Below are 12,522 nucleotides of genomic sequence, written 5' to 3'. Positions count from 1 at the left end.
GATAAATTAATCGACGAGGAGTAACCTCCACCGGACCTGCCAACACTCGGCCCACGGGTAAATAAACACCCGATAAGAATTCCCTTAGGCCACCTGGCGTCGAGGATGACCCATCAATCGTATCAATCATATTTATTCTGGCGCTACAATGTAGCATCAATTTCTCTCCTGGCCAAGGGTCGCACTTATTTCAAACAGATTCTGCGAATAAAGGTTCGGTACGCAGCTACCTGCGTGTGTTGACTGCTGAGCGAGCTCCAGAACCGGTGGTTGAAAATGAGGTCATTAACGGTCCTGCTTCTACTTTTGGTTATTTGATTTGATCGCATCCGTTTGTAGGGTCATTTCATTTATAGCAACAGTATTTACAATGAAGTTGAAATGATACCGCAATGATTTGATGAATTTAAATTCTCAGAACATGTTTCGTTCCGAGAAGCCCATTTTAAAACGTACCAGGATGAGTAAGCAATACATATAGTTTACAAATGGGTAATTTTTGTACTAAATGGAATAAGTCTCAAGTAAAACAGCAAGACAGTTGGCATTAGCAGAAAAAAAGTATTACGATAGAGAAAATGTACTTTCACTGGTTATAATAGAGAAGTTTCGATAAAGTTGACCATGTTTCGAAGTCGCTCGGAATAATACTGGAAAACATGGACACTACTGTCCTTTTCTACCGAGATTGACAGGAAAAACATCCTGCAGCGTGTGTGGTTTTAAATTCTAGAGACATGTCTTCCTTTTCAACACATAGGTCTTGAGCACACACACAACCTAGCGTCAAATAGATTGCTAAAGAAACAGTCAGCAGTTTTTGTGGACGCTCGGTAAATCATGCCCAAGGATCATGCTCACTCAAGTTAGGCCGAACCGTAAGCGTTGATGTAACAGTCTGTCCCCTGCTTCTAACCCTGGTTTCAGCTGTTCCAAATTGCCTTTGACAGTGATTGGCTCTAGAACACCCCCAACCCCGGAGTTCCTAGTGAAAGCTGTTTACTGCCTACTTACGGGTTACCAAGGGAACATCTTCGAGCGAAAACACTCAGTGAACGGCCATTGCTTCCGTATCGGATGGGAAAGTTCATAAAAGCGTACCGCAAGCTAGTTTCAGCCGACTGTTCACTACTATGTTCGGCCCATCCGACTGGTAGAGCCCTGAGGTAGGCGTGTTGATGGACATTGTGTCCTTCGAGCACTGACTGACAGGGTCGTATTCAACTCGGGCAACCTTCACCCTACCTAGGAGACTTGTCAACGTTCGGGAGACCCGGTCCGAACGGATGAAAACGGGACACCATCTCAGGCAGAAGTCAAAATGTGCGCATTAAAACGGCCCAATGTTTGTATTCGCCAATGCCCGCCGGTTTGCAAAGCAGAACCGGATGCTTACGGTGCGTGTCTGTGTTGTAGGGTGCCATGTTCGGTTCGGAAAACGCTCCGTGCTATTTCTTGGAATTTCCGAAGCGTCCAGTCGGTCCAATGTTCCAAAGGGGAATGAAAAGAAGCAACCCTGCGGAAGGTTGCTGACAACGGTGCTCGTATCAACGATGCTCCGAAGGGTACCGTTATTGTTGCTATTTTTTAATTGCATCCCAACTTTGCGGTTGACAAGGATCCTTTAGACACATTTTTTGTTGTTGTTAAATCACAAAGCACGTCCCTCCTAAATCACTAAGCTTGTTAGGCTTGTAAAAAGCCATGTTGCAGTTAACACATTTTTGGTGCCTTCGTGTTCTTCCTCTTCCACTCTAGAACCGTTTACGGAGAAGTGCTTTTCCACGTTGCAATCGCTCGGAAATATGAGGCAAGTGTGAAGAAGTGCCAGTATTTATAGCTTTCGGGCGGTGATGCCACTCGAATGAATTTTCTTGAAGACGGTTAGCTTTACGGCACTAACGCCACAAAACGAGCCAAAACAAAAACAAAACCCCTCGGACAACCGCTGCTTAAAAACCACAGCCACAGTCGACGAGATCGGAGAAAATTTTGTGGTTTTTTCAAGGCTTCCAACCCGCGCGAGCCCGCGTTGGGCTGGGTAGGGGCGGAAAAGTTTTCCGGTGCGCCAACTTTGAGATGAAAACATAAACCCCGCATCGTTGGGAAGGAAAATGTGAAAAACACGAGATCAGCGTGGCAGGAAACGTGTTTGGCATTCGAATGAAGTGCGGGAAGTGCTTCAACCGACGGTTGAATTTTGGAAGCACTTGCCTGGTGTGGATCCCGGTCCAGCTGCAATGGTTTTAGAACACTAGCACCTGCCGAAGACAGTTCCATTGAAAACAACCCTTAGCGCAGTGGGTGAATAAGGATTGACAAGCAGATGGGAGCTATTTTCACCTCTCGCCTGCACCGTAAACTGTGGAAAAGTAAGAGAAATCGGGAAAAACAAAAATGATACAAGCGTAAAGAAATCATTTCACGATGTTGGAAATTAGCATAAATGCACGGAGCACCTCGACCAGCTCGTCGCGGGTGACTGCACACGGCATAAACAGGACACTGGCAGCTTCTCTGTTGGCGCCTCACCGTAAGCTGTGTACCCGGAAAGACCCGATGCTGATTTTCCACCAACTTTGCATGAAAATCGCTCCAAACGACCATGGGCAGGTAAAAGAACACAAAAGCTAGTGAAAGAGAAAATGACGAATAATGTAAACACTTTCCATTTCTCCAAACGACCCACAAGGTGAGGAAGTTGTAGTAGAAAGACTATTTGTCGTTTTAAAACATAGAACCTCTTGTCGCCTCTACGACACTACGGAGAGAATCTTTGCAATCTATTTTGATTCAGGTACCCGTAGAAGCGAATTGAGACGCCCGGGAAACATCGGAAAAAAATCCACCCGGGTCAGAACAATATTACTTAAAGTCTTGGTAATGCGAGCGGAAATAGAAAAGACACGGGACGGAAGAAAAGCGAAGGGAAAAGGGTCTTGTGTTATAAAACTTTTCTAATTATTTATTCCGCGCAGCTTGGGCGCTGGTCAGACAAGCACACAGTCGTGTTTCTTTTTCCCTCCCACGCGCTGTGTGCAATGTGGCCTAAGTGGCCTGTTACGGTCAGTGGTTGTTTGCCTGCCAGCAAAAATAAAGCTTGTTTTTCTCGCACTAACGCATACCATCTCTGGTAAAAGACCGACGGTAACTGTTGTATAATTAATACTTTGCTCCCTCCTCCTCCTCCTTCCCACCCACCTCACCATCTAAGCGAGCATTGTTTTCCCCGCAGAGGTAGGTAGGATCGTATGGTTTGGGGAGGGGGAGAGAAAAGCAAAACGAAGATTTAGAACCGCCTTTGTGCGAGAGAATGGCGCTAGTTATTGCAACATGCTGCCAATTAATGGCCACAACCCAAAGATGCTCCGAACACGATAGGAGTTTGACCGGTCGTGCCCCTCTCCACACTGGGCTCGGGAAAAAGTGACCACGGAAACGATGTGCTTCCGATTTCTTTTCGATTTGTTTTGTTTTCCCCTTTGACACAACACCGGCAAGCAATAATCGAACTCACAAGTTTGTGCCAAGTGTTTCGTGTGTTGCCGATAGGGGTGGTTTTCTTTGATGATAGTCCCGTCGATCCCAATTAATACGTTTGTTGTTGGTATACCTCGTTTCCACCGAAAGGAAAGGCGAGAGAAGCGGTGATACATTAGTTGTTGAACCTTAAAAAGATCGATGTTAAAACGATTTGAACACACGGTTTCATATGTATCGTGCTTCGTAATGTTCCAAAACAAACGAAAGTATCAGCCGATTTTTTTTATCATTCACTTGTCAATTAAAATGTTTGTTTTGTTTTTAATTAAAACGTTAACAAGCACAACGTTTTTCAATTCAACAAAAACCGGTCTGATGATCGGGAGTTTTGTTCACAGGATGGTTTTTGTAATTGAATCACTCTAGGCCTAAGTTGTTTATTGCGTAAAGTTTATAAGAACTCCAACATTTTAATTGAGTTTAAAGAGGAGAGATTTATTCTGGCGTACAAAAAGGAGATGCCTACTAAAATTCCTCGAATTTAAAAGCGAAGCAAAATCTGAGAATGGAATGTTAATTTCCGCAGCTTAACCAAGGTCGTTAAAAACCCCATCTAAATAACGTCAGGTCAACCATTCGCACAGTGATTTAAATCGCACAAACAAAAACTTGCTTCTATCGTACGTTGGATACAAACGATTTCCTTCCGACTGGAAACACTAGCTCAATACGATTGGCAGTTTATCGGCATGCCCGGCCGGCGGGGGCTCGAACTTTTACTGCCAACAAAATGCCGTCAGCGACCATCGCGCTTCCTTATCGGAAATTTCGTGTTGCCCGGGTTTGACCATAGCTTTGTTTTTCGTTTCCCCCCGTGGCCTGAACATGTCACTCCCGAGACACACACACACACCCAACACACAATGTCGGTGAAGTGTTGTGCACCGGTTTTGCCTCCCGGACGGTAGATTATTTGTAGCAGCATCTTTCCGTGTTTTCCTGTTTCCTTTCGTTTTCTCGTCTCGTCTTGTCACCGGCAGATCGGAAGACAGTTGCGACCAACTCCCCAGATAGCATTAATATTGCATCCGGTGCGGATCGGGGAGAACGATACCGGCAACAAATAAAACGGGGACGGGATAGGAAACCGATAATGCCGTTTGCTCCATCGCGTAATGGAGCACTTTTTCGCGCGGTTTATCCCGTTCCCGGCAGAAGTTTGTTCGGTAGTTTATGAACTTCTGCCCGAACAACTTCCATCAGCATCTCGGCGCACTCGCTGTCGGAAAAGTGTCCTGCCCGTGTGATGTCCTCATTTGTGCTCCCAGTGTGAGAGATTTCTTGTTCCTCGAGATAATGAAGGTGTGTGCGGGCGTGACTACAATCAAACATACACACACAGCTACAGCTCGACTTCCTTACAAGACAATCGAGCAAATCTAACACGCCACCGGATGTCAAGAGTTAAGTTCCGGGGGGAAAGGATCGTGATGGAAGTTTATTCTGGCACCGGTCGTAAAGTGCCGCCGTCCACGAGCACGATACGACTGAGCAGAAATATAAAGCGTGATAAATGTGGTTAGTCCTTTGTGTTTATTAGCAATCAGTGAGCTGGAGGCTGGATCGGCCAAAGGGAGGATTTCCGTCCGCTTCGGGTCGGCTGCGGGCGTAAAATGGAAAACTTTAACACCGCCAGCAGGCAAACGCGCGCTGAAAGGAATATTGGAATTATGAAAAGCCATATTTTAGGCCTCCCGCTACCTGTGTATCGCTACCGATTGTGCGGCCGGAGGAATTTAATTTTGTAACGACCTACCCAAGGAAAAGGTAGTCTGTAAATGTAGGGCGACACCTTCAGATGACTTTAATGCTGCGAGCAAACTAATTTAATCTTTATAAGAGTTAAACAATAAATATTTGTATTAAGTAATTTTGTACCATCAGTACAGGCTGTCTCCGGTTTTCGTCATCAAATGGGACTTTGACAGCGACGAAAACCGGAGCTAGCGTCCGAAAATTTATGTAAAATTTCCATGTTTCCTAAGTTTATAATACCTACTCAAAACTTTACAGACACAGATCAAACGTTATTTGTGTACATTTATCTCATCCGAATTTTCAGCGGTAGATATAATTGGGTTTTTTGAAGAAAACAAAATGTGTGTGTTTACCATCAAATCGATGGCCATCAATCGTTTTATACTCTGTTTAACTTACTTGGTTTCTATGCCGTGTAGGTTTACAATAATACATTCAGTGTTTATATTAAAACATGAAACAATGTATGAGTAAAGAACAGAGCACGTTATTGTACACTAATTTCGAATTAATTTCAAACGACGTAGATCAAAGTCTACGAAAACTGGGGCCAGCCTGTAATTGTACCATTAAATGTCTAATTTATCATGTTTTGAAACAAAAAACAGTTGAAAATAATTAAAAATGAATGTATGTAAAGCGGATTTTTATTCCGCTGATTGAATTGTTTACACTTTGGTGACTTGAAAGCCTCTCACTGAAGCTTAGTCGATTGCTGTAAATATCAGTTTGCTGGGAGGTTGAAATGTTTGAAATTTGCGATAATTGAATAATTTCGATGCGCATTTCATGCGCTCGCGGATAATCCTTTTTTCGCCTAAGCTAGAGAGTGTTCACTTATCCGGATTCCTCTTTGAAATGCGATCCCCGTGACGGGGTTTTCTGCTATTTTGGCCTCGTTTACCTTCCACCCCCGTCCGTTTGGTGGAGCCGCTTTTGGCCCGTTTCGCGGTAACCAAAAATGTAACCCACTAATGGGTTTCGTATGAAAATTAGTTCCCCATAAGCCAACCATTTACCAGCGGCACGTGCGCTTGACGTTTTTCTGTCGTGTCGTGGTTGGTTTAGATCCATCTATTTCCCCCAGTTTTTCCTCCGTGCCGGGTAGAGAGAAAAAAAAATGCTTTCGTATACGCACAGCAGAACGCGTTAATGTAGACCCCGGGCCGGGTTTGCTGCGTTGGTTTTCGGCAGCTTCCGACCAGAGCGCCCCTCCCCCGCCATACGAGTTTCGTGACGAGCTTCCGAATGGCGGAAAGTGTGCGAGAGTTCTTTTTGGTTCTTTTTATATCTGTTAACTCAATCCCTCCCGGTTTTGCTTACTCGGGTTTTGATTATTTTTTCTCGCCCCCACTTTTTGGCACCTTCCCGACCCGGGGCTTTACAACACTTCCGGGGGAAAAATATTGACACAGCCAACGGTCGTTCCACGCGCCCCGCTACGCACGGTAATCTTTCTTATCTACCTCTTCCAATTGCCGGAAGCTGCAAAATTTGCATTCCGTTGCGTCATTTCGTCGAGCAAATTGTGATGGAAATGATCCGGGAGTAGCAACCAAAGCTCCGTGGGAACAGGGGCGGGGAGCGAGTGGGCGGCAGTATGCCACCAGCCGGCTGACAGTGAAGCCGGCGTTCGAGCATCCTTTTTCTGCTCCTGGAAACTCACCGGAACGGTGGTCGGGCATTCGGGTTTTGGTGTCCATCATTCCCGGGAAAATGCTTCACAGAAACGGCACGGGAATGCGGACGACATCGGAATGCCTCTATTCTTAGCTTTCTTTGCGCTTCGCTGCTTCGCGCCGCCAGCGTTGACAGTTTTGCGTTCGAAATATTGCATGCGGAGCGCGCCATCCGGAAACCCATCCCGTACGATTCCGTGACATTTTCTTTGCATAAAGAAACTGCGGTCCGACGACGGAATGGATGTCGTCGGCATTGAGCGAACATCTGCTGCGACCCAGTTAGAATTGTAGTTGGATCGCAGCAAAAATGTATGGTCACTTATTTTGCAATGTTGTTCCGCTGGAATGGCTTATGGTAAAAAGTGTATACAACAGTGGCGTCCTCGGCGCTCGCTTTAGTCAATGTGAAACGGGAATGGATAGGTTTGATGGGTGATTTAGATTGCATTCAATGGAAATGAGATGGGTTGGATTCAGTCGGTGCTTGCATTAGTCCCATTGTCCCGATAGTTTTTCTTCTGGTTCGGTAAAATAATTTTGCATCGGAAAGATCTCAACCGCCAAATAAAAGCAAAACTCTTGCAACATGGAGAACCCGAAAGAAAAGAAAAATTAATAAATCAATTTTCAAAAAGCAACTTTCAAGTGTTATCAAATTTATTCATCGCCACTGGAGGACTGGAAAAAAGAAAGTCATCGAATGTTTTTCATTGCCGCTTTCTTTCTCAGGTTGTGAGGATGTTCATCATCGTGGTGACGATATTCGCCATCTGCTGGCTGCCATACCATCTGTTCTTCGTCTACGCGTACCACAACAACCAGATGACGTCCTCGAGCTACGTGCAGCAGCTCTACCTGGGCTTCTACTGGCTCGCGATGTCGAACGCGATGGTCAATCCCATCATCTACTACTGGATGAACGGCCGGTAAGGAGGGCCCGAAGCCCGCGGAAAGCGGACAACCTCCCGGGAGTTTAATAATCATTCCGTTTTCTTCCGTCTCAGCTTCCGGGTGTACTTCCAGGAGATCATCTGCTTCTGCTGCCTGCAGTTCATTAACTCGCGGATGCGGGACGGCGTTCCGAAGGGCGTGCTGCTCAACAAGAATTCCAACAACTCCGAGCTTGGCCGGTACCGGTCCTGTAAGTAATGGCCGCTTAGCGCCAGGGGAAGCGGGAAGGGAACAAAATTCACCTTGAATTCTTTCGCGTCACACAAATCTCACGATTAGCTGCGTGAATCAGGAACGAAAATAACCACATTTTCCCGGCCCGAAACCCAGCGGAAGTTCGCCCCCAAGGCTAATAAACGTCGGATTGGGGGGAGTTTCCATCTTGTTTTTTAAATTCCGTCGAATCTTCTCGCAAGCTGGCCTCACCTCGCCTGGAATTGATACTTATGACGGTAACCTTTTGTCTTGCCGGAGCATATTTTACAGCGATCCGTTTGGCCCGCTTGTCCTTTCCCACGTTTTTGGGACAGCTTAGCCGTTCGCTTGGGATAATTTATGGAAGGACCGACGGTTGAAATCAACCTGTCGTTAATTTTCTCCGGCCATTTCCGAAACGAAGCCCGGCCCTGACAACAGATTTCAAGTTTCACTTCACCTAAATTGCATCGTGTACCGTTGCCAACGGAATGGGGGCAATGCTAGGTCCCGGAAGGACGGTTTTTCTTCCGTTTCCCCGGAGACTGGATGAAGGACGGGTCCGTTACTGTTCCCTAACGCCAATCTATGGATGTCACTGCACACACACAAAATGAATGTGTAATTTCGTAGGAATGAGAGGCATGGAGCTTAACTCACCCTGTGTTTTGAATTGAAAAAAAAAAAAACAGCTCTTCTTTTGGGACTCTTTCTTTTACAAAAGGTCAACAATAACCTCACTATACACGTTTTGTTTTTGCGAACTTCATCACGGATGTCTGTGATCACGGATGTTGTCAATTTTCACGCCTTCGTTTTGCCCGACCATTGAAATCAGCCATCCAATCAACTGAAAGTTTATCAAACGGAAACCCTTCCCGGAACTGGCCCGCCACATTCGGGGAAATGCATCATTCAGCTTTGAGAGCGATTGGTTTCCGGGTTCCGGGGCGGTATTTTTATTTTTGTTCCTCGAACAAATATGGCCATACTAGAACGGCGGGACGATGGGCGCAACCTGAGTTTCGCGAAGGCAGATAAAGAGCTTGACCTCGGACGGTCATTTCGGGCCGTTGTTTATGAAGGTGTTGAACTATCAATGAATAATAGATCGCAAGGGTGCATTTGGGGGAAAATTGCTATCGCACGAGGTAGCAAATAAAACCCACTTTGGTCCGTTTATTGAAAGCATTAGACGAAAACGATCGAAAAGGGCAGCATCGTTTTTAAAGAGCGACCCTACATAAGTTTTAACGCGCACGGGTCAGCAAAGAAACATACGTGGAAATATATTGGGCCGTCAGGTTTTGTGCAAGGGAAAGGAGTTCAATTAGCTTTTCAAGCGGCAGAAGCGTACGAGAGCTGTGCGGTATTTTCCAATATCAATTATTATCAACTGTTTTCCATTTTAAATGATGGTATAATCATTTCAGCTGAATGCATTTAAGTTAACTCGTGTTTAATCGATTCTGAAGCAATTGGATGGGAAATTAATATGCTTTATTTTTGTAAAGTACCTGAAACGTTTATCATGGGGGTTTTCTGAACGATTGAAAAATCCTTCAAACTGCCAACGGTTATAGATTTATTTCATTCTTTCTTGAATGATATTTATTACATTCACTACGAAAACTATTTATCATTTCTAATCGAGCCCGTTGAAAAGGATGCAAATAAGTATCAGTTCGTTAAAGAGGGTATAACTTTTTGAGGTTGCAAACTTTGATTCCTTTTATGCCGCATTCAATATCCCACGTTGTTGCCTTTTTTCTCGTTTCAGAGATGTTGCTTAAGATAAAGGAGACAGAATGATGCCAAAAATTGGGTCTATTGACCGTAATCGATAATGGATGTTTTGACTTTAAGTTTCCCGTCATTAATCAACCTTTGTGGGGCGATTAAGAGTTTCACTGCGCTGGGGCGGGGTCGATCAGAATGCTTGGTCGGGGGAAAGAAAAATATGACATCCCATCGGCGCGATTAAGCGACGGAAATAAAGGCCAGAAACTGACGAACCCGAGTCCGGAGAAAGGAAAAACAGCACCCGAAGGAAATAGAACGATATATCTGCTATCAGGAAAGCGCATAGAATGAAGTGGTAGGGGCACAAAAATCTACCATATTTTGAAGCACACCTCGCAAAGGTTCTCCTTTAGTTGGGCCGATACTTTAACAACGTGTGGTCGTTATGAAGATCTTAAAGCACACTTGGATGTGCTGATTTTCGGCTATTGTGTTGAACGGTTTGCGAAATGCGATCGACCGGAAGCTATTGGGATGGGATTGGGGCCGTTTCTACTTGGCTTTCTACTTCCGCTTTCGTGTCGTTGGTGTTCGTTTGATTCGTTTTCTTTGTTGATTCACTCGTACGTTTCACTCCGTTGGTGTTAACGGATTTTGCAGCAACTCTATAAATGTTCCGTGTGGGGGATCATATTTTATTCGTCCTGTATTACTAGTTACAAACAATTTTTTATAATTTTATTTGGAAGTTATGAATGAAAATGCATGATTTATTTTTCAAATTGAATATTATTTGTTTGGTAAAGAATAATTCGTTACATTCTCCGATTGTGACTTCATTTATTTCACACAGGATTTTTCTCTGAAACAAGACTTCATTTATTTCTCACTTTCCTCTCCCGCAGATCGACAGCGATCCGTCTCGGTGCGATGGCGCCCGCCGAGCACGGAGGAGTACCGGATGCGCACCGGAATGCCCCGTCCGGTGCACCTGAGCGTGAACGTGATAGACAATGCGGCCAACGGGGCGGGCCCGGCGGACAAGCAGCCGGCGGTGGCCGATATCGCCGAGCTGCAGACCATCAACTTCCTGCACCTGAGCCACAACTCGAACGAGCTGAAGCACAGCTCCTCCAACAGCCACGAGTTCTCCTGACATCCGCAGTACGATTAAGCCACCGAGACCGGCGTCTGAGTCGGTGGCGGAACCGATGCGGAACGGCCGGTCCGGGAAGCTGGCCGCCCCCAAATAAGGTGAGTTCGATGCGCTGCGTTACGCATCGGTCAGGAATTTTCCGGTCACCGAACGCGACGCTTGGCTGCCCAGCTTGATATTTCATATCGGATGCCGGCGTCGCATCACATGCCATGAAGCTTCGACTTGAAAGATATAAAACAAATAAATAACTACAAGCCATCAACCCCAATTCGATGGTGGCATTCTCGTTACGGCGGCTTTCGCCGAAAACCTTACCCACCGGTAGAACATTCCCGGTGGTACGCTGTGCAGTTAATTTTCTGCTTCACTCAATATTCATATCGCTACACAAATGGCGGTTCGTGTTAAGCAATTTATTACAAAAAAGAAAAAAAAACAACGATCGGACAGAACTTTGAACAACTCTTTTCGAAGCCATCATTGCCTACGCATATCAACGTCCGTCGGTGATGATTGGATAACACCATTCGATACTGCCGAATATAAGTGTCGATTGGAAAATGGAAATTTCTTGTACCTCCCAAATACGATGGGATTGCTCGGGTAGCCATCAAAGCGAAGACTCGACCGGACGATGGATGCCTTGGGAGCTATATTCGAATTCGACAGAACTAAGCAGGCCGAATGTGATTGATCCCATGACAATCAGGCGATGTCGTTCTGCGTATCGCTCAACTTCGTCTCGTTCTATGGATCACATTTAATCAATTCGAGGTCTTGCTGGTAAAAGCAATGAACTCGAGCTCCTACTCCGTACTAGATTTGGATAGATTAGATTTAGATTGAACTTTTGCTTGCAATAGTCTGGGAAAAAAACAACGAGACTACCAATCACAAACAAACTTCTTTGAAAAATCAACACGATATAAAGATGAGTTGACAGTTTGTGCCCACGAGGCTCAATTTAAACTGTTTACAAACATGCTTTTTCAACGATAAAATAAAATACCGATCCACTCTCCCAGTGGCAGCCATTAGCAACGCTGTCCAGCCATCAGTTTAAGGACGTTTCCATGACGAACCTCTTCTCGAAGCGATAACTTTTGCAAAGATAAGAAAACACAGAACAATCGACAGCATTAAAGTTGTGTCTACAAAATTAGGTTTCAGCAGACAGCCAGCCTTTCTAATGAATTGGTCACCCAACCGGTTGCTTGTTTGGGGGGGGGGGGGACTGCGAACCCGGGGACAAATAATCTCGTATTTATGCAGTCTTTTCTTCTCCTCCTCCTGTCTATTTATTTCAGCCTCCGGAGAGCTGTCCTAGCGCCGGGCAGACAGAGATTTGTGCACTCTTCCACTCCGAGGGAAAGCGGTGAAACTCGACCGGTTCGACTCCTTCGCACTGCGTCCGGCAAATCAGGCCGACATTCGACGACATTCTGCTCGACAGCTAAAGCAAACACGGGCGGTTGCTACCCGGAAGGATCA

The 12,522-nt window shown here is 45.5% G+C and overlaps 1 protein-coding gene across 1 annotated transcript in view; it reads left to right on the top strand.

The window, feature by feature from the left end:
* LOC131289693 (tachykinin-like peptides receptor 86C) overlaps positions 1 to 11,028 on the top strand; it is a 45,805-nt gene extending 34,777 nt beyond the window's left edge. The window contains exons 7-9 of the mRNA XM_058318991.1: positions 7,713 to 7,909; positions 7,988 to 8,124; positions 10,778 to 11,028. Coding sequence (XP_058174974.1) covers positions 7,713 to 7,909; positions 7,988 to 8,124; positions 10,778 to 11,028 — 585 coding nt within the window. The remainder of the gene's footprint in view (positions 1 to 7,712; positions 7,910 to 7,987; positions 8,125 to 10,777) is intronic.
* The last annotated feature ends 1,494 nt before the right edge of the window (positions 11,029 to 12,522 follow it).

This window comes from Anopheles ziemanni, chromosome 3 (genome assembly GCF_943734765.1).
Source record: "Anopheles ziemanni chromosome 3, idAnoZiCoDA_A2_x.2, whole genome shotgun sequence".
In the NCBI taxonomy this organism is placed as follows: domain Eukaryota; kingdom Metazoa; phylum Arthropoda; class Insecta; order Diptera; family Culicidae; genus Anopheles; species Anopheles ziemanni.
Note: the sequence above shows the minus strand (reverse complement) of the source record. Positions and strands in the feature narration are given on the sequence as shown.